This window comes from Colias croceus, chromosome Z, assembly GCF_905220415.1.
Source record: "Colias croceus chromosome Z, ilColCroc2.1".
Taxonomy (NCBI): Eukaryota; Metazoa; Arthropoda; class Insecta; order Lepidoptera; family Pieridae; genus Colias; species Colias croceus.
In genome coordinates, this window is record NC_059568.1 from 6,843,101 (window position 1) to 6,866,836 (window position 23,736).

General features: G+C 33.5%; 2 protein-coding genes across 4 annotated transcripts; one reads left to right on the forward strand and one right to left on the reverse strand.

Annotated features, from left to right (window-relative positions):
• Window positions 1–698: 698 nt before the first annotated feature.
• LOC123705180 (syntaxin-7) lies at window positions 699–6,930 on the reverse strand. Its single transcript, XM_045653847.1, has 8 exons — window positions 6,728–6,930; window positions 6,536–6,654; window positions 6,370–6,439; window positions 6,015–6,165; window positions 5,753–5,843; window positions 2,153–2,277; window positions 1,423–1,578; window positions 699–907 (listed from the first exon to the last, which is right to left on the reverse strand). The coding sequence occupies exons 2-8, from the start codon at window positions 6,636–6,638 to the stop codon at window positions 821–823; spliced, it is 783 nt and encodes a 260-aa protein (XP_045509803.1). The 5' UTR covers window positions 6,639–6,654; window positions 6,728–6,930; the 3' UTR covers window positions 699–820.
• A 783-nt stretch (window positions 6,931–7,713) lies between these two features.
• Window positions 7,714–23,365, forward strand: LOC123705176 (PAN2-PAN3 deadenylation complex subunit PAN3). Of its 3 annotated transcripts, none has more exons than XM_045653840.1 (17): window positions 7,714–7,988; window positions 8,078–8,174; window positions 8,254–8,340; window positions 8,431–8,553; window positions 8,630–8,714; window positions 9,131–9,229; window positions 9,689–9,787; window positions 12,860–12,958; window positions 13,149–13,388; window positions 13,464–13,618; window positions 14,043–14,164; window positions 14,983–15,085; window positions 15,939–16,075; window positions 17,660–17,732; window positions 18,540–18,655; window positions 19,566–19,728; window positions 20,477–23,365. In XM_045653840.1, exons 2-17 carry the CDS (start codon window positions 8,100–8,102, stop codon window positions 20,591–20,593), a joined length of 1,893 nt encoding a protein of 630 aa, XP_045509796.1. In that variant the 5' UTR covers window positions 7,714–7,988; window positions 8,078–8,099; the 3' UTR covers window positions 20,594–23,365. The 3 variants fall into 3 exon arrangements, with proteins under 3 accessions (XP_045509796.1, XP_045509795.1, XP_045509797.1); XM_045653839.1 differs by having other exon boundaries at window positions 7,714–7,984; XM_045653841.1 differs by lacking the exon at window positions 9,689–9,787 and having other exon boundaries at window positions 7,714–7,984.
• Window positions 23,366–23,736: the final 371 nt, after the last annotated feature.

The following is a 23,736-nucleotide window of genomic DNA, read 5'->3' on the forward strand; positions in this document are numbered from 1 at the left end:
ATAAATTAAATCGCTAGCGAAAACGACTATGACGTTTTTAAGCTTTATAAAAGTAACAAAATAATGTATTATGCTTATTAAAATAATCTAATAATTATCATGAACCTTTAGTGCACTATACAAATAATCACATTCACGATCGAAAAATCCAACAGCATTACCCTGAAGATCTTTTAACCATTTTACCGTTTTACCAATAAAAATGGCAAATTCATTTTCAAAATACTGGCAACATACGTTGAAGTTTTGTATTCCTTCATATCTGTAAAATTATTATTCGTATTAAAGAAATAAATCAGCCAAATAATCTACAGAAAACCTGTGAAACGATGTTTTATCTTTTTTTTTGTTTTCGGGAACAAATTTTACAGCGTTTTATTATCACAAGACGGCATTTTTTTACTAAAATTGCAAACCCTTTTTGACGTATTGCATGACACTATATGCGCTATAGCACTGGTGCAGCGACGTATTTGTTTTTGATTTCGTATTTTCTTTGACAAGGGCGACGGGCGGTTGTCATGCTCCATCTGTACTTTATTTTGTAATCTAAGATTCTGGCATTACATCTTGCAATATCGGTCAACTATTTAAATACAAAACTACAAATGTAATTCCCATTATAATTAGTTTTCAGTAGTTAGTCTTAACATGGTTGCACAAGGAAACTATACATTTTTTTTCTGAGATTAAAAAAATAAAATAAATTGATTTTATTAATAGAAAATATTTAAAAGTTCTAAAGTAATAATGTCATAATCAGTGAACCTTAATATTATGTTAACATTGCGGCAACTTACATATTATTAATGTGGGCGTTTTAATTGTGGAAAATAATGATCAATATAATAGAAATGATTACAATTAATATAAGCGCCAAGTAAACTTTCTTCTTCCGCAGCTTATTCTGCAAAGACAATACCAACAAATGAACAAAATATATTGCCAACCGTGTATTACTAAAGAAATTATTATAATAAATATATTAAAAAGATCTTTTCAAACAAGATTTTCTAGTGATTTTATCAGCTTGATTGATATCAGTTGCATTTATGAACTCAGTATTTATATATCAACAAGTAGATGATTCTATTCTTGGCTTAAAATTCGGAACAATCTTTATTTATATAAAGCGCTGCGGAATAGACAATCCTTCTGAGACAAAATGGTTCGAAAATTAAGCAATATAAAGTGCAATATATTACATATCGTCTTCGGATGCTCCGGCAATATGACAGTTGCCGAACAGTGACGAAGATTTCTATGCGCATTATCACTTTTGGAGTACTGTCATTCGACTGTATTTTTTGAGCTAGTGCCTTAAAGTCGGTCCCATTCTGCCTATATGAAAGCATTATAGTTTTCCAGTTCTATTAAAAAATAATGAATTATTAAAAGGTTATTATTATACCAAAAGCGTACCTTGTAATTAGCAGCTTGATGCAACTCCTGCACTCCGCTCTCAACGTTCTGTGAAGCGTATTCCACATTGGATTCTATGGAATCCACGACCGCGCCTTGGTCGTGGATCATCGCACCGAGCTCTTTGAATATCTGGTTCACGTCCATGATGTCACTCTGAAATCGATATAATATAGTATCTTAATTTTATTTGACGACATGTGACATCCCGTGTCCCAGTAGTGGGAACGTATATGGGCTGATGACAGGCGCGTAGCTACCGCCGTATCTGCCGTATCAATTATACGGGGCCCCCGCGCTAAGGTGGCCTCCAACGTGCGTAAGCAAAAATTACTAAAAACTTCCCAATTTTTTTTTTTCAGAAAGGATAAAAGTCGAAATAAACAATTTTGTGGCCTCCTGTGTGTATATTTAATTTGAATTGTTTGTAAAAATTTTGGAATACGTGACAGATAGATAATTATGATGAATAAATATTTCTTTTAATTTTATGCAAACATTTCTTTTTTCTTTTGTGAGAAATCTTTACCCTTCCTGAAGGCCCCCAAACAAATTTTTATACGGGGCCCCGCCAAGGCACGCTACGCTTCTGGCTGATGATGAGGATATTTAAATAAATAACAAAAAAAATCCACCGTTGGATGCAAATATTGATGTACCACAGGCTAAGCCATAGCTAATCGCAAGTATATAATTATACAACAATCTATTACCTAAGTTACAAGCGTACCTCAAGTTGTTTGATATCCTTCTCACGTTGTTCGAGCTCGAGCATTTCTCGCTCCGACTGCATGGTGAGCTGTTCTTGCTTCCTCACATTTGTGTCACCCATCTCCACCAACTCTCTGTTGCTACCTAATTATACAGAAATAATAATTTTATATAATTAATTTTAAATAATTTTATATAACAAGAAAAACATAATTGTATTTGTAATAATTTTATATAGTGATTTGACCGCCTTCTTGATACAGTAGTAAATGCGTGAGCGTGGAACCGGTCCTGAGTTTGGTGGCGACGGAGAAAAAAATGTCTCGGTCTGGCAGCACAGAAGGTGATCACCTACATGTCTCTAAAGAAAATCGATCAGTGAAACAGATGCATACATAATGCATCTGCCTCTTACCTCTTACCGCATTTTATATAGTAGTGTTTCAATTGGTGTTAACAAGAAAAATATAATTGTATTTGTAATAATTATTATTTGAAGTACATAATATTATTTATATTATAATGTCAATACAAAAACAAAAGAAAAGATAGAAAAAAGTGAAAGATAGGTAAAGAAAATACAACAAAGTCATTAATTTTGTTGAATTGGAAAAGACAATTTTATTAATAGATGGTGGTCATTTAAACAATGCTAAAACAGCAAAAACATTGCTTTTCTATATAATTGTTTGGATCTAAAAAAATATTTATTGATGTTGATAAACAACATTTCATGAATCCACCTCTATATCTTACAAGAAATATAAACAACTCAGTGTAGTATAACTTAGTGTGAACACAGGCACCTGAAAAACAGTTTATAAATATAATATTAGAGCCCGGGTCAATAAATTTATGTAACATATTATAATGGTGCAGAATAAATGATTTTTCTATTTATTATCACTACATAGTATAAAACAAAGTCGCTTTCTCTGTCCCTATGTCCCTTTGTATGCTTAAATCTTTAAAACTACGCAACGGATTTTGATGCGGATTTTTTAAATAGATAGATTGATTCAAGAGGAAGATTTTAGTATATAATTTATGAGGTTTGAGACAAAGCGGGCGAAGCCGCGGGCAGTTAGCTGATTACTGAATAAAGTAAAATTTGATGTAAATTTGTCAAGTTGTCTGGAACAATATATGTTCAAATACACTCAACCATTTAACGGTAATAATAAAAGTAATAAGTAAGTGATAGAATAATTGATACACGTCATATAAATCTGAAGAGTTGGGTCACTTCTTAGAAATTGCTTGGTTGGTTAATAATATATTACCAATATCATGAATCATTGACTTTTAACTATTACAGATGAATTTATGATTCATGATGATACTGGTCACAATAATTATAATGAGAAGAGAATTTTCATAACCAGTTTCAATTCTATTCGAAATATTCTATTTAGTTCATATACAATTATGTGGAAACTATAATGTAGGACAAAATGTTTTGATCAGGCTGTCAGAGAAATAATCAGCAAGTTGTGAAACTGGCCCTTGATGTTATAATTGAAGAAAATGTTGTATAAACAAAATGAATAATGATATACATCACTACATAGTATAAAACAAAGTCGCTTTCTCTGTCCCTATGTCCCTTTGTCTGCTTAAATCTTTAAAACTACGCAACGGATTTCGATGCGGTTTTTTTTAATAGATAGAGTGATTCAAGAGGAAGGTTTAAGTGACATATCACACTAGCGGATTGCGAGCGGTTTCAAAGCGGAGCGGGTGCGCAACGAACACGCCGCGGATGCGCAGCGAACACGCCGCGGATGCGCAGCGAATTCGTTGCGGACGCGTGGCAGATGCGCAACGTTTACGTCGCGGTCATGTACTCATTAACAAAATGGAATCCGTGCTGGTTGTTTCTTATAACTTGTTATAGTATAATAATTATGAGATCATTATTTTTTACGAGTTTCATAACATGTTAATGTTTAGGGTATTGTTTTATCTATTAAATCTTGGTCGAAATGCAATCAGATAACTTAATTGCTCATTATGAAAGTTCACTAGTGAAATAAATTTTAAAGCTCCTTAACTTAAACAGGGCTATCTTATTATTAGATAAATAACAGTGAATAGAAAATTTTATCAAGCAACCAGCAACTCACTATCACTTTGCTCATAATTAGGTTCACAAAATCTCTTTATAAAATACGTTGCTATGGGAGAGATTATACTGGTCAAGTGGTCAGTCGTTACATACTTTTGGAATGTATGTTACATTCTAAAGTCCTAGTAATTCAATTTTATAGCACCTTTTACAACAACTTCAGTTGTTATTACATATTTAGTTAAGTAAGTGCATTTCCACAGTACGGTTAAAAAATGGAGTGCTACAGAAACGATGGAAATATTGAATGGAAGTTAGGCAAGGGCTGGCTTTTGTGCGAGAGTATACAAAATGACGTTGACGCTTCTATTCGCAGCGAAACCGTTGCGCGTCCGCGGCGTGTTCGCTGCGCATCCGCGGCGTGTTCGTTGCGCACCCGCTCCGCTTTGAAACCGCTCGCAATCCGCTAGTGTGATATGGCACTAAGTATATCATTTATTAGGTTTTATACAAAGCGGACAAAGCCGCGGGCGGAAAGCTAGTATTATATACTTTAATCACATATTTTATTTCCCTAAAATGTTTCAAAAAATATTCCAATTAAGATAAAGTTAATGATGTTAAAATTTAATATAAACATTTTTTATCACATTCATTATATCACATTGTTCTGTAATAATCACACTAAATAATTATCAGTATTTAAAAAAAAAAGAAATCATGTTGAATGAATGAAGGAATGAAATACTCTTTATTGAACATACACAGTAATAAATTTTGTTACATAGTTAAGATAGCTTATAATAGAGATGTACAAAGAGCGGCTTTATCGCTCGTGAGCGATTTCTTCCAAGCAACTCGATGTTGATGATTTCCTGAACAACAATAAATATTTAAACTTGGTGTTTTATTTTTTATTTTATTTGATATAAATATATAAAAATGCTATCAAATAATACCTAATTTGAATTAGATTGTGACGTCAAAATAATTCTAATGTTTATAAAAATATATGTAAATGTTTTCTACGCATCTGGTTTTTTAGGTGTTAAAATAATAATAATGTCTGTCAGAACACAGAGCACTGAGAAACCTACTTTTCTCTAAAGGAAATGGAGGGGACACAACATTTGACATAAATAAGGTTAAGGTTTCCGAAATGAGTATTTCAGAAACCAACCTTAGATGTTATCTCTTATTATGTTTATATACTATGTTTATTCAGTAGTGATGTTCAAAATATCTCATACCATTATTTAAAATACTGCTTAATCATTTTAAAGGGACGTAAGCTTTCTCAACCTTAATCAAATCAATTCTCAATTCAGGAACCAGCATATCCTGAACTTTATATCTTTAAAATAAAGAGAACAAAGTAAAATGCAAAAACATATTCTATATGATATCATATTTCACAAGATAGATAATAAAAAAGTATTATCTTTGTCTACATATACATAAGTATATTTTTGAAGACAAAGAATTGTTTAACAGCATTTCGTAAATGGAAAAAAAATGAATAAATTGAATGTTTAAAATGGATATATTTACCTGTAGCAAATGGAGCACCAATGTTTATATTTTGTGCCTTCACTTTTCTGACATCTTCTTTTGTCTTCTGCGCTGCTGCTCTTTGTGTTGCCTGTAAATTAATTACTTATCATGATACCTGTTCCCTTGCTTTTTTAGACATTTTATTCTAAAAATGCTACAATGTTCTTGCAAAAACCACATGTTAGCAAATATTAGCCCATAATATTAGTAGCATTATACAATCAAAAACAAAGAATGGTGGATATAAAGTACAACAAACCTGGAACGCATTGAGAGTAGCCATGTACTCATCGCTGAGTCTGTCTCTAGTCAACTTGTTAGCTGGCTGGTCCGTCTGCATCTTCATCAAGTCCATTATCATGGACGATGTGTCCTTTGCCAGTTTCTGAGTGTAGTTTTGTATCTGGCGACTATAATACAACAATAGATGTGAATGATGAATCAATGTGAAGAATGTGTTATTCTATAGGCATTGTAAAGAAAGATCATTTGGCAATTAAGAACTGATGAAACAATTGCTTAAAATTAGAAAGTTAGGAGATAATTACAAGCAAAACATTTTTTTTTTAACAAAAACCACTTTTGTAAAATATTCTTATTACAAAGATACTAACAGCTGTTTCCTGAGCTCCTGTGAATCTTGAGGAGTTTGCAGCTGGTTGACCATCTTGGACATTGAAGACACTGTAGATACACAAAAATATGTTTCAATTATCACAAAGTTTATAACATTTTTTAACAACAAACAACTTCATATAAATAAATAGCATTAAAACATACCATTATGCGATATCTTCTTGATATTACTTGCAATTGTTTGCGACAAACTCTGAAAATTATCATTGACGTCGTCGATCACACCTCCTTGGTATGAAGTTTCCATTTTGATCTGTTTAAATCTGCAACCAAGTTAATATATGACCTTACTAACATTGACACTGTACCCCAGTAGCCACAACACAATGCACTAACCTTAATCAAATTACAACAGATTTTATTTGATTAACTTAGTAGTTATGACGTTCTCTGTTTCATATACGTAAGTGTGCGATGTATGAATTTTTTTTGATCTTAATACAATAGATATAAGAAAATTTAATAGTGTAATAGAAACGTATATTTTCAGAAACACATCATAAATATAAAAACAAAGTATAGAAGACACTCAACGAGCTCATTAACCCATTGACCACCGAGCGCCCCGATCGGGGCACGACAACAATAGATTTCTATTGTGTCTGAGATTCTAGGGATTGATGGATATCACTTTTCACGATATAGCGCACTATCATCAAAAATCTGAAATCGGAGTTCTGAATCACAAATAACAATTTACATTAAAATTTACAAATGACAAAACGTCGACACCTCTATATTTGACGTTTCCAGTTTCCACCCATAGAGGCATAGGCCATAGAGTAAGTTACCCAAGTTACCACTTTTTAAACCCGTGAGTTATTATTGCCAGCAGTCAAAGCATAAAAAAATTGAATATAAAATACTAATAAATAAAAATATGTTATCTTATAATAATTTTAAAACAAAATGTAATTATATGCAAAACTATTCGTTTTTTCACTGGATTTTTAATTTAAACAACTAAACGATTGATTTAATTATTATGAAATCATTATACAGTACCTTGTACAGTACGTATGTGTTTGTATTTATGAAATGTGATTTATAGATATAGGAATCTATTAATTACGAGCGTCGAACGTTAGTGTATATGTTTTATTATTATATTCTTAGATTATATTATTCTAGGTGTTTTATTGTGTTGTTGTGTGCGCGCTCCAGAAATCAATAACCAACGTTTTGATAATTGAACTATAGAGTATAGACTATAGACTCGATAGCATATCTCTATAAAATAGTCTATAGCTTTTCATGTATGTCTTCGTGTCCCTGTGCACTGTTATTTTTTTTACACAATATATACCTACCATCAATACCTACCTACCTGTCGATAGGATATATTTTGTGTGATAAATTACAAAACTTATTGATTTTCATGAATTTTTAATTAGTCACCCAGCTCTCCTCTCTGTCGTTACAATGAATTTAAGCACGTATTTGAGTTTAAATGAATTTTAATATTGTGTTCTGAGACCAAGGCGCAGATATTAGGATCTCCAAAATGAACGAGTGCTTCATTGTTTCGTGGTATTTATGAATACCTTCATTTCGATAACTTATTTGAAAAGAGAATAATTCTGTTCAAAGCAGGTAGGTGTGTAATCTTTGGCCCCGGCGTAATCAGCGTATAGTTGAAATGTTATTTTATAATAATTCTTATCCTTTTTTCTTTCTCTTTCCCAGTACAGTGAGATTTCACAGGAAAATGGATCCTCCAATTTATTTACAGTACACTCCTCCAAATGCGCTGCCCCAAGAATCGAAACTCGTTACTTACATGGTAGGATTTTTTTTTAATTTAGTTAATTATTATATTTTGTTTTAGATCTGTCTTTAATTAATGTGATTCTTCTTTTCAGAATCGAAATACATCTACGCCAACGAGAGCATTGAATCAGGCACTAGGAAAATTAAGTCTTGAACCTTCTCCTCCTGTTGTAAGGAAAGTAAGTAGCAGTATATAAGTACCTATTCCATTTCTAAACTATATATTTTTATTTCAATGGAACTTTCTTTAAAATTGGTATATTTCACAGGTTTTTATTGGAGAATTTATGCCTGTGAGTTATTATACTCCTGTAGCAATCCTCCCAGAGTCACCAGCAAGCTCCCCGCCGACTGCACTTTCTTCTATATCGGCTGCATCTCAAGTACATCAGGTGAATAAATTATCTTTGATTTGGTGCTAAATTTAATTTCATTAGATCAATATATTTATTGCTAAATTTGTAACAGGAAAATGTTGGAGGCACTACCTACTTCTATTCAACGAATGATAGTCTTAACTCATCTGGTGGACTAAATTCATCAACATCAATGGGTTTGTATACAATGTGCACGTGTAGCTTCATAAACTTTAAATGAGCTGCTAGTTTCATATTCAATTTAAGATTGACTCTTAAAGATGTATATAAACTAAATTCTAATAATAAAATCAATGAAAAGGCATGCCAAATCCCAGAATTCCATTATAAAGAATTAATATGGTAAATCATCTGATAAATATTGCAATCTTTGGAAACAAACAGTTTTATTAGTGATTATTTAAATAAATTATAAACAATTAATATTTTTACAAAATAAAACTAAATCAACATATATATAAAGAATCAGTTTGCTATAACAACTTTGTAACTTACCCAATAATCCTGCTAGCATTCAATTTAGGTTTTTGAGAAAATTTGGACATTCTGATTTATTAGAATTGCATCAACATTAACAATTTTGTATTCATAGGGGGAACAGAATGCATGGGTGTGCCGTCAGTTCAATATCCACCACCAATGTATACAACACCACCTCAGCACATGGGACCCATGTCGTCCAAACAGGCTGGTAAGTACAACTTTTAATATTTAAAATTTGTTTTATATGTCCAAGGGACTCAACATAATGACAAATTGTTATGACTTTCCAATTTCAACTTTTATAATATTTATGTTGTTCAAAATATCCAGAATTTTATAAATAGTAGCATCCAGTCATCATGAATACATTGCCAATGAAGAGGACGCTCAATCTGCAAACATTTCATTTACATTATTTTTTATTTCACAGCAGCTATTTAAAGAATTGTCAGACAAAATCACTTATGGTCACGTGTAAGCTATAAAGTCGAAACATTTATCACGATCACATTCTGCCTTGTGCTTTTTCCGCAAAAAGTTATAATAATTATTTCAGATTAACTATTTTATTGAATCAATGACGTATGAAATAATAAGAATACGAATTTGCTTTTAATAATATGACAATGTTATGTTACAAATGTTTTATAAAATTTTCGGCTTTAAGGGCCATACTACGCTGAAGATCCCCGCCTTTGGCAATCACAATGTGCGGGGATCGATTCTGGAACATACTACGCTCCTTGGAGCTACTTAACATCTCCAGGTTACAATTGCAAATCATTATTATTCGTGATGTTCTTTTTGTAAATTATGTATAACGTTACTTTCGGTGATGATAGCTATGAGTAAATTGTTATGGCATGAAATGGATTTATTTTTTGCAAACAATTGACTTGACTAGTGATACACCTGACTGTTGAAATTTTTTTCACCGTGAGTTTACTCTCGAGTTTATTTATTTTAAATAATAGCTTCACAAAATAAGTCAAAAAATAACGGTACCTGTCTCAACTTTTAGCAAAGTGTTTTTTCTGTTCATTAAGGTGATCCCTAGCTAGTCTGCAATAGGAGAAATTGGCATTTTTGTAACATTTGTTTTGCATATTTCAAAACCTTACCATTAACCTTTAGTACTATTACATTATTTACTTGTAATTTGTTTGCATGGCTGCTATTATTATACATAGTTTGATGTGTAATTGAATGTTGCGTATTAGCGAATGCATTAGCAGATTTAGACAATAGCCAGTAATTTGTAAGATTCTATGTTATATTCATAATGTATTTCTATGAATCTTTAATTTTTAACTAAATTGATTCTGCTGTAAAATTACATAAATTAACCTTATCTTTTTATCGCCTGGTGGTTGATTGGTAGTGGTGGGAGGTGGTGGGTCTCAATAAAATGAAAACCTTTATAAGTGTTTATAGATTTTTAGATAAATATATAAAAAAGAACTGGCCAATTATAAATTCAGTCTGTTACTTTTTTATTTATTTATTGATAATAATAATTAATAATCAACTAGCATCAAATCACCGCATAAATAGAGCGTATTACATTACTATTCTACATCATACAACTATAAATACATTTAGTTATAAATATTTTTTACATTAATTATTAAATAATCATAAACACATTTAAACAAGAAAAAAAAAATCACATGAGGGTATAGACATACCCTTGTAGACTCAAAAGATAAACCCACATATTGTGATTTTTTGTAAATTACGGCATTATATAAAATTGTTTTTCAGGGTCAAAAATTAAATTGGATATTGATGAAAAGTAATAAACACGTTTTATAAATTAGTATTATATACGATCTAGCTGATAATGGCCGTACGGTATTATAGAATCTACTAAAATATTGTAGGCATTTGCAGCTGTAGAAACCATTTTTTAATACGTGAAGTGTTACTTAGTTTTATGATAAATATAAGTACCTACGTATCAAAATATTTATTTTTTATCATGAAATAAATAAAAATGAAACACTCAAATCTTCGTACGCGCATAACTTCCAAACGACTACACTAAAGTGGATAAATATTTATTTTATGTGTCTGTAAATAAAATAGTAAAAAACGTAAAAGAAAATTTCAACCTAAGCAGTGCTGTGGGTACTTATCATACAAAAATGTTTTACCGCAATCAAAACAAGCAGGCTGAAAGAAAAAAGATAATACTTTTTGAAAATCGTAAAGAGCCATTAACTACCTACTTATTTATCAAGAGATTAGAGAACCATTGTAACGCAAGGTTTATCGTATTAAATTTTTGAAATGAAACTGCAGTAATTAGTTTACATTACATATCTTTAAGACGTTTTAAGTGTTGATTTATGAATACTTTTGTCTCAGTCAAGGAACCTAAGGAACGAGAGTGATCTTCTTAGCACAATAAAAACGCCATATACATTTTATGTGTACTTTCTTATACTTTTTTTGTTCATATCATATGTATGACATTATTTGATATCATGCGAAAATTATTTTATTATTAAGTTTAGAAATATTGGAGAAAAATTAAATGATTCTTATTACCATCTTTTATGTTATCAAATTGAGCAATCTTGTCCTATATATGAAAAATTTGTATATTAATACATGTATGTATATTACAAATTTGCTGTATCTTGTATGGTGATGATGTTAAAGTTATATAATACATACATATATGCATACTAGCTTCAATGTCATAGATCGATATCAATGTAATAAGATAGATCATAGATCGATATCAAGTACGTGATATACATTGTTATGCCGATGATAGCACGGGCGACGCCGCATATACTGGTCTTTCAAATCTCTCTCAGGACCAAGTGGATGAGCATCGGAAACAACTTGTGTCTAAAATTGAGAAATCTCTTGAAGAAGTCTCAATGTGGGGTCAAAACAATCTTGTCCAGTTTAACCCCTCAAAGACGCAAGTTTGCGTATTCTCGGCTAAAAAGAGGTCTTTTGCAGTGTCACCTACATTCCAGAGCACTCCTCTCAAAGCCACGCCTTGTATCGGAATTCTCGGTATCGACATTGCGAGTGACGTACAATTCCGCGGTCATCTGGAAGACAAGGCTAAATTAGCCTCAAAGAAACTTGGGGTGCTCGCTAGAGCGAGACAGTACTTCCCGCCAGCTCATCGCCTACTACTCTACAAGGCCCAAGTTCGGCCACACATGGAGTACTGCTCTCACCTATGGGCTGGAGCACCCCAGTATCAGTTACTTCCTTTTGACCGCCTTCAGCGTCGTGCCTGCCGCATTGTCGATCTACCTGAGCTCACCGATCGGCTGGATCCTCTGGCTTTGAGGCGTGATGTTGCGTCTCTGTGCGTATTTTATCGCATATACAACGGGGAGTGTTCTGAGGAATTATTTGCCTTAATACCACCTGCACAATTCCACCACCGTACTGCCAGACACAAGCAAAAATATCATCCACACCACCTGGATGCATGGCGCTCGACAACCGTGCGTTTCGCACGTCATTTCCTGCCCCGAGCTACACTCTTGTGGAACACCTTACCACCTTCCGTGTTCCCCAACCAATACGACATGGGAACCTTCAAGCAAAGAGCCTACACCTTCCTAAAACACCAACTTCCACCTTAAAACCGGCAATACGATCGCAGTGTCCCCAACGTTGTGGTCGTCATGGGCGGCGTCTATCACCTACCATCAAGTGAGTCGCCTGCCCTATTGCTAGGGTTACTATAAAAAAAAAAAAAAAAAAAAGAAAAAAAAATCAATAGATTTATATACGAATATTTATGTCGAATTCTTGATGAAACGTTGTCCACCATATTCCATTTGTTTAATATTTTTAGGCTTGGCACCGATGTTTTACATGCCCGATACGATTCGCTCCGAGATGTACCAAAGGAACGAGGATCTCTACATGCAGCCGGATAGTCGTCAATATCCAGGTATACAAACTTGATGCATAACTCATAATGCAAATGAGGTATGTATTAAACATTTTGTAAAAAGCACTATGTATCACTGCCACTTAAAATGATCGGGCAGAACTGTCTAAGACGAACAAATACAATACACAAATCTAATATTACCACGTTTATATCTTTTTACATTTAATATAACATCTACTTTCCATAGATTTGCCAGAAAATCTAGAGGTTTACTCGGAGCTGATGCCCCTCGAAGGGTTGACACCACACTCGATAGCGACGTCGTTCCGCGCGACTCATCGTCAAAATGGCGATCATTATGCTCTTCGCCGTTTGCATTCTTACGGCACGGTGCCTTCCAAGAGATTCGAGTCGTGGAAACAAATCGATCATCCAAACATCATTCGTCTTAACGAATGCTTCACTACCAAAGCGTTTGGTGATCATTGTGAGTATGACCATAATGATTAATAGTCATAATTTTGTGTTATTACAGTATAAGAAATGTTAAATTCTTAAACAGCCATGATGTTGGTATACGACTACCACCCGGCGGCTGTGACGCTGATGAACAAGTATCTAGCTGGGGCGAACAATGGTAACGCAGCGGAGGCTAACGGGTCCTACCACGACCCGTTCTCGTCGGACCCTGATGCTCCCCGCCCGTACACACACCAGGTGAGATAAAGTTAAATGAGATGCTTATAGGTTTCCAACATTTCTATGGAAATTTACTGTTAAATTATTAGGTTTTTACTGAAATAGAGCGGAAAGTGAGAAATTTCGATTGGTTTCCTGGTATGGTTATTTTTTGGCTTTACTGGCACTTTCTAGAAAGTCGTCGCCGCCCATGAGCGTTCGCATTGTCGGGTTATCTATGAATTCTATGTTTTGTTGGGCTTAAATTTATAGGCTTTCTTGTTGAAGGTGCCTATGTCATAGTAGGTAGTTAGGAAACACTGAGGCAGGTAGCTTTGTCGAAAGGTGTCTCGTGAGTCACATCCAGGTGAATGGTACTTTGGTTTGTGACGTGGGTACACTTTCATTTGGTAAATGTTGTGTGCAAATACATGTTTTATGAATTATTTATAATTGATAATAGAAAAACGCGATGCTTCGTGCGGTGGCGTGCGGTGCGTTGCTGCCGGAGCAGGTGCTCTGGAGCATCCTCGTGCAACTGACGGCCGGATTGCGGGCCATACACGCGGCTGGGTTGGCTTGCAGGTAATGTATGCAAGTAATATATTATTGTTCTGAACAATGCAGTTTCAGGAATTTACGTCATTTATGGTTTATAGAATGTTAATTTGGATTGGGGTAAAATCTGGAAAGTCTTGTTTGTATAGGATCTTAAGCAGTGGAAAGGGACAATACAAAAACCAACAAGTCTAGCTTCAGTTGTAGTATACAAGTGGTAACTGCTTATAATATTTTATTTTATACTGCTTCTCAGCTTCTATACATTCAAAAGTCAAAACTATTTCACGAATTAAGGGCTCAGTGTCAAAATGATACTTACATTCAATGTTTATACAAATATTATGTATTAATTGTTTTATACAAGAAGCTTATATCTAATACACTGGAGATTGCACTATGAACGTTGACAAGTCACGGGAAGGTATGACCTTGAATGACGCCTGGTTGTTCCTACATCCCTTTCACACCAACTTGTCAAGTCAGGTGTGAAAGGGACAAAAAACAACCAGGCGTCATTCAAGGTCATACCTTCCCGTGACAAGTCAACGTTCATAGTGCAATCTCCAGTGTATTAGATATAAGTTTCTTGGTTTTATAACTAGTCAATTGTTTTCACTTGAATCAATGACAATTTTCATGATTTATGAACGTCATTTAAAGACTACTTAGATGGATGATTATAAATCATGGAACACATAAATGTAGTTCTTTTTAGTCCTGCCTCAGAATTACTTTTTCAAAATATTCTACGATACATTTCTATATATTTTATGCTATGGAAGTGACAACAATAGTTTTAATTTAACTCAATAATTGTTGCTGAATTAATCGCATTTTTCTAGAACCCTCGACCCGACTAAAGTAGTGATGACTGGATGCCGAATTCGCATCGCATGGTGCGGCGTGGCTGATGCGTTGCATGCCAACGAGATTGATATAAACCAAGTACGTAAAATACTATTATTGACAAGTTGTTTTAATTAATCACTACATAGTATAAAACAAAGTCACTTTCTCTGTCCCTATGTCCCTTTGTATGCTTAAATCTATCAAACTACGCAACGGATTTTGATGCGGTTTTTTTTAATAGATAGAGTGATTCAAGAGGAAGGTATATAATTTATTAGGAATTAAGCCAAAGCGGGCGAAGCCGCGGGCGGTAAGCTAACTTAACACTATAAGATATAGATTTACCCTTGGGTTTTACTAGCCAATGTAAGGCCACCATTTTTGTCACTTTTTTATCAATTAGTGGTATGAAAAATAGATCATAATATATTCTCAGGCATTAAAATTGGCATACCAACCACGATTGTGGCAATTAACGCAGTGACCCGAGAATTTTGTATACGTAAACATAAGATTAGATATTTTCTTTTAATTATTAACCACTGTACCAAGGAGGATCATTAATGTAGTATCATTTTTTTTAAGTTTTAGACAGCGCGCGTCGGTTAAGCGGGTATGAACTTGCTAGAGCCCAGATATATTTGAAAGAAAGAAAATACATAAATAAATAATTTCTTTTATAATAAAAAATTATACTAAATTTATTTAAATTTTTATCGTTATCTACACTAATAATATAAAGAGGAAAACTTTGTTTGTTTGTTTGTTTGATTGTAATGAATAGGCTCAAAAACTACTGGACCGATTTTGATGAAATTTGGCACAGACAATCTTTAGACCCTCAGAAAGAACATAGGCTACTTTTTATTGCGAAATATGTACTTACCATGGGCGAAGCCGGGGCGGACCGCTAGTGTCAAATATAGTTGAATATATTATGTTTTTGCAGGCTCAACAAGACGACCTGACCGCCCTAGGCCGATTGGCGCTGTCGCTGGCTTGCCGCACCATACACTGCGACAATCTCGCCGCGTCCATGGACCTCGTCACCAGATCGTACTCGCCGGACCTCAAGAATCTGATCTTGTATGTATCTTTGTGATTTTTGACGCAAAAAATTAAAAAAAAAAGAAAAAAAAATTTTTTTGCTAAGCGAAATATTAATAGCGAAATATTGGAACTATTGTGTAAAATTTAAATGATGCGTATAAACTGGAAATTGTATTGATTTGTAGAATCGTTTAATACTTATGGTGACTACATTTTATTAATAAAGCTAATCTTGATTTTTTTACTGATAATAAATAAGTTATTATCAGTGAAAAAATACTCTTAGGGATTTTAAATTCAACCTAGAAAGGTTTTATTCCTTACAAAATAAATTTATATGTCTACCTTCGACAATAAAATGAAACCTTCGACAATAATTAATCGACTCAAAATAATAATTAACACAACTAAGCGAGAGACCAACGTTACGTCCGAGAGACCAACAAAAAGTGTGTCAAATCCGCTGTTCAGCTCATTTTTATAACCACCCACTCGGTTGGGGTTACCAGTTGGGAATTAATTTATAAAAATACATTAAAGCTATGAATATATCACAATATGTCCTTTTAGTATCAATGTCAGGCGAATGTGCATTTATAAACTAATTTACATTTCTTGACGCAATGCTACTTGTTGCTATTATTGAATAATATATTTAATGGTTTTCTTTGCAATTTAATATGGCGAATTTATGCGCAATAAAAATGCTGATGGCAACAAAAAATAATATTCTGACTTGCATACATCCACATTCCACATGTTATAAAATAAAGTCCTCCCCAGCGTCTGTTTATCTGTCTGTCCGCGACAAACACAAAAACTGCTCCACCGATTTTCATTGTTTTCATAAATTGAAGGTTTTGCTTTTTGTATATAACTTGTATATCATCATCAAAAGTATATCATCAAGTTAACTGATGCGAAGTAATATAATATGTAAATAATTATATATGTACTAGCTGTGCCCCGCTTTATACACGCATTGCTCCGCTCCTGTTGGTCTTAACGTGTTGATTTATAGCCAATAAATAGCCTTCCTCGATAAATGGGCTATCTAACAATGAAAGAATTTTTCAAATCAGACCAGTAGTTCCTGAGATTAGCGCGTTCAAACAAACTCTTCAGCTTTAAAATATTAGTATAGATTTATTTGTGTTTATTTGCAATGCACTATATTTGTATTATTATTGGTTTTAAAGTTTAAGTATAGATAAATTGAATTTTATTTGCTAACATTTATTTGACTTTTTACAAAGAATATGCGTCCTATAAAATATTTTTTCTATTGATTTAATAAGACATTATATTATTTGCTATGCTTTAGAGATTATGAACCTAAATGGTAAAAGTTTACCTAAGGAATTTTTGAATGAAACTTAGAGTTGCTATTACATGTGACAAGATAACTCAATAAAAAATATTACTGAATAAACACAATCTCTGTGCATACATACATAATTGACTGCTATTTTACTTATATGATGTTAATTGCAGTGCAATTTATATATGTATTTGTATATAAAGCGAATTATTTTATAATGTGAATGTATTATATTTATGGTATTTAATTTTGATGTTCGAATATTCGTGTATATTATGAATAATTTTATTTGTCGTTAGTTACTTGCTGTCGGGTCAGCGACGCTCCGTCACAGATCTCATGCCGATGATTGGAGCCAGATTCTATACGCAGGTATGCTATTATTTAACTAGCTTTTTCCCGCGGTTTCACCCGCATTGCTGCGCTCCTGTTGGTCTTAGCATAATGATATATTATAGCATATAGCCTTCCTCGATAAATGGGCTATCTAACACCGAAAGATTTTTTCAAATCGGACCAGTTAGTTCCTGAGATTAACGCGTTCAAACAAACAAACTCTTCAGCTTTATAATATACTAATATTATAAACTATATATAGGTCTATACTAATAGATGTCAATTATCATACAATCAAATGGTTGAAATAAAAATATTGGGTATTATTTTATCATCATATGTTGTAAGAGATTGCATTAGACTACAAGTCTGGATAAGCACGATTTTTATCCTTATTCCACGCGATTGAAGCCGTGTGCTCTAGCCAGTTCTGTTTCTAAAACAGAAGGTAATCCTATCCTACTAGTCCCTTTTTATTGGCGTTGAGGAAATTTTCGAAGATACTATGTCTTTTGAGAAAATACCTGTTGAATTGAGAACTTCCTTTTTTTGAAGTCGGTTAAATCCATACTATCAATCAATACTATAACATTATAAATGCGAAAGTAACTCTGTCTGTCTGTCTGTTACTCAATCATGCCTAAACTACTGAACCAATTTGCATGAAATTTGGTATGGAGATATTTTGATACCCGAGAAAGGACATAGTCTACTTTTTACCCCGGGACATAGGATAGGTTTTATTCCGGAAATCCCACGGGAACGGGTACTATGCGGGTTTTTCTTTGACTGCGCGGGCGATGCCGCGGGTGGAAAGCTAGTAAATATTATTTTATATATCAGGTGGAAGCGTTGGAGCGACGTGCAGATGTATTTGAGAATCAACTCGCTCGGGAATTGGACAATGGCCGCCTGCTGCGTATTCTGCTCAAATTGTCCTTCATCAATGAGCGCCCTGAGTAAGTGTGCTTTTATTTAACATGACATAAAATGTCATATATAATTATTTTTGAACCTTTTAATTGGCGTATCTTGTTATCAATTAATTTATAAATAGCTGTAAAGTACCATATTATAAATTCATATAAAAAACAATAAAAATAAATAAAAATCATTTATTGAACAATTTGTGGGTTATGTTAAATCATGTCACATTTGGACCCCAAACTAGGACGGCCTGTATTTTGGAGTCCACCTTCCTTAATGACACAATAATAACAGAACTATAGCATAATATTAATATATGTACTTGAAAAACGAAAAAGTCGAAAAACAATGGTTATTGTCAATTGTGATTTTATTAATTTATAAAAGTGTACTGAATACTCGCTACTGAATTGTTTATCGGTTTTATTCCTAAGAATCTGGTGCTACCTAATTGCTGTTTAAAAAATTATTCACAACAAAGTAGTATAAAACCAAGTCGCTTTCCGTTCATTGTTATAGGGTATTTTTAATTGATAGAGGAAGGTTGAGTATATAATAAGTAATGTCCATAGATTTGAGTATTGTGCTTATATAAATTGAGTGGCATACATATGAAGGTATGAATAAATAAATATTTTTATTGTTGACTTATTTGACTTGACTTGATTTATTGTTTATTATTATTATCTATAATCTATAATATAAAAATGAATCCCAAAATGTGTTGGTAAGCGCATAACTTGAGAACGGCTGAACCGATTTCGTTAATTCTTTTTTTATTATATTCCTTGAAGTACGAGGCCATCCTCGCAACCTCGTAAGAACCATTTCTTATGTAGAGAAAACGTAAATATGTACCACGGGCGAAGCCGGGGCGGACTGCTAGTTTATAATAATTTAATATAAAATTCTGCACATAAATCATTATCTGTAATTTAACAGATTGAACATGGACACGAAATGGTCGGAAACGGGCGACAGGTACCTGCTGAAGCTGTTCCGCGACTATATGTTCCACTCTGTGACGCAAGATGGCCGCCCGTGGCTCGACCAAGCGCACGTGTCGCACTGCCTCAATCAGCTGGACGGCGGCAGTAATAATAGGGTAAGGAAAATTTATCTAAATTACGGACTGCTTCAAGCAGTTTAGCCCAACGGCTTGAAGCCGCGACCGCGCGGTGAACTATAGCCATTCATTCACTGCCGTACACGGATAGCTCGAGCAGTCAACGACCGACTGCTCCGAGCAGTCCGTGTTCGTCGCTCAGCCGTCAACTGTTCGAGCCGCCCGTGTACGCAGGCCGCTCTAAGTGTACACAGGCGATTATATTTCGTAACTATCACAAAGCTTAAGGATGCTTTTCCAGAGATGGGCAAGGATGCGTTGCGAGGGGTGTTTTTGTAATGAGGGAATAGTATTGCCTCCACTGTAGCTGTGCTGATTTAAGCGATCGTATATAAATAAGAATATATTTAGGAAATAATGCGACAGGATTGCGGTTCTTTATAAATATATCCCTCGCTACGCATCGATCGAGAAATATCCAGAAAAATTACAATAAACACTCCCATACATTTAGTATGAGATAGTAGAAGAGTATTTGTGGAGTCTTAGGCACGATTTTTCAATCTTTGGTTTAAACTTATTCTAAAAAAAACAACTTTCAAAAAAACAATTTCAGAAATAAGATACCCATTTCCCGCCTATTAAGTTGTTACGGGTGTCATTTTCATATTATTGTCTAATGACTTTGGATATAGGATTTAAAAACGCTCCTTAGTAATAATGTTTAAGATAGATGTAGTTTTATATATGTTTGTATCAACTATAAACAGCTAACAATAATGCACAGGTGCAGCTAATGACGCGTGACGAGCAAAGCGTGCTCCTGGTGACGTTCGCTGAACTGAAGCACTGCCTCGAGCAAGCGTTCGACGAGCTCACACAAGCCGCGACGCCTAGCCCCTAGCCCTACGTCTACCCGTGCTACGTGTGCCAGCAGATCAGTGGCATGCACTGCGGGTACTAGGCTGGACAATACACGTAGCCCTACACCGACTTCAAAAAAAGAAGTCAATTTGGTGGATTTTTTTATCTATACTCCCCGATTTTGCCAACTGCCCTACGTCTACCCGTGCTCCGTGAGCGTGCTCAGTGGCATGCACTGCGGGTACTAGACTGGACAATACACGTGGCCCTTTGACCGACATCAAAAATTTGTTGGATTTTTTATGCGTTTTTCCCGATCTTGTATGGCCTGGACCAAATTCGAAAATTCTTGTTTTGTTAAGTGTAGTACCTCTCAATTGGTCCCATGATCATCAGGCCAGGATCTGATCAGGGAATCCTGGAAAATCTAAGGAACTCTTCATTTATTTGAAAGTTTATGTAACTTATATATATTTATGTATTTATAACAGCTATTGTTCTTACAGAGACGAAATTATTAAAATGACAGCTTTTAAGAACGCGCCGCGCGAACCGCGCCGTACACATTTTTTGAATCTGTGGTACTGCACTAATAGAAAATAATGATGAATGATGTATATTATTATTTTGTTACACATAACTTTCTATTTAAATTTTGAAGGGGAGTATCTAATAACTATACTGCCAAGTGTAAGATCCAAATTCATTGATACAAATTAAATCATAATGTTTCTGATATGTTCTTGATGAATTTGGATCTTTGGATTCCAGAACAGTCATTATTGTTATTCTCAACCGAGTTAATACTTAGAACTAAATAATGAAATGACCGGATCCACACGTGTATTGGACAGCCTACGCTACACATTAAAATTATATTTTTATTTTTATATAAGCACAAAATTCCGCCATTGTGCATTCCCTTGAAGGATTGCGAGGTTTTTTCTGTAAATCTCTTTATGTGTAAGACTTTTTATGTGCTGTCGTTTGGCACGATATGTTCTTTTTAGTTTTTTTTCCTACAAATCTGTTAATATATTTTTTATGTGCAATCTAAGGCACAGCGTTTTTCTTTATTTAAATTTTTGATATATCCACAATGGATTAACTATTTATTTAAATGTTTAAAAAAATACACACACCTTGCGTAGGGTTGTTCATTGAACAAAATTAAAATATAGACATCACTATAGAACACAACTGAAGTAACTCGATCTCATTTAGGATATGCAGACGAAAATATATGGTTTGTGTATGAAATGACACTAAAGATTTCTGTGTGTCAACAGCCGCCTGAACAAATGCCACAAACATTCCAGTCCCATATTAAAACACAGTGTTTGAATACATCTGTGTATTCGTATGAAATAGTGTTTAAATGTTGAAGTACGTAGAGTTTCATATTTCCTATATGTGTTGTGGTTTACATTTATTGAACAATTTATATTATGTGTCCTAATATGATTACCATAGAACTAAGTGCTGCCAACGAGAAGCGATGCTTGGGAGAGCTCATAAGTCCGTTCAGTTGAGTCACCGAGGTATTATCCTGGAATGAATAAAGGCTTATTGCTAACATTCCAGGCAGGGACAATTTAACAACGAGGTGACTAAAGTATTTCCTGCTTATGACCTATTACCATTTAATTGTGGAGAATTGGTTTCTGAAGATTTGATGAAGGCAATAGGAGTTGTGAATAAGAAAGATTTGCCGCTTTGAAAACAAAATAATTTACACTAATAAATTTGACACTGGTACTGGGAAAAAATGATATTATTTTTTGGAACTTTTTTTTTTTGTAATAAACATTTAAATGAGCGCTAATTATGGATTTTTTTTTATATTTATTCGCCAACAGGCTTCGGTGTAAAGTTATTTGAATTCAAAGCGATTGTAAAGAAGGAAACGTTAAAGGTGTTGTAATGAGATGTGATTGATTATTATATGGAATGAAGTTTATGTTCGCTTTTCGTTGGACGATTGATTTGAAAATTTATTAGTGTACTCTATATTTGTACGTAATTAAAAACTCGGTGTTATCAGTACTTAGTAATATTTAGATCTGAAATAATCAACTTACACATTTATCTATTTTATTCGATACTTATATAGTGGAAATATTAATAAGGCTACCATTAAACTATTTATTTCATTTATTGGATAATTATGAATAAGTATTACCAAAACTCAAAATAGTAATCGTATTTTGATAAAACATTATCATAAGATTAAATATCGTGAAATGTAGGTTCATGTAATATGAAGTGTTTGTGAACTTCTATTTACTCATATAATTTACATTTGTGGATTCGACTGTTTGGAGAAAAATATCAAAAATCATACCTACCATAGTTATAGAATACATTTAAATGTATTATTAGGATATTAAGTACATATTTAAGGTATATCTACATTTTACAATTCAAATCATGTCTCATTATATTGTCTTTACTTTTCTAATCGTAATGTAGTGTTTAAAAAGTATTTATTAAAATACATACATTCGATTTTGCCATAATATTACAATATAATAATGAAATATTATAAATTGCAAATGTACTCAGTAACATACATAAATGTTGTGTCTACATAGAAAACTATTTAATCACCAAGTACCTACTACTGTATGTGTAAAATTACACTTTTGGTAACAAAATCGTACTTTATTTAAATGACTGATTTTAAGTTTAATCAAATTCCGATCTATGTATACCTACTTTACAGTTTAAACCGTTCTCGGCAGAAATATTTTGAGATGTCTAATTATAAGTGTATATTTCTTTTTTCTATAAATAAAGATTGAAATCACAATCGCGCCTTTCATTTTTATGAACTTGAATTTAGCAATATAATAAGTAAATAATTGAGGAGAGTTCTCTCTGTGGAAGTCTCTTCTCCTATCCATCCTATCGCTGTAAAAAAAATATAGTAGTATTTAAATAAGTGACTGAAGTTCTAGGTCACCAATATAATTAATTGAGGTTATAGAATTACTAAGTAGACTGCGACCCATGAAAAATTAAAACGACGACTAGTAAACACTGAGTAAAATACAAAATGAGCAGCTTCATTATGTTTCGAACAGAAATATCACCGAATATAGTGAGCAGAGTAGGTGCCTGAATAAACTATAAATTTTAGATAAATATTTCTATACTATTAAATCGAAGAGCCAAGTGATC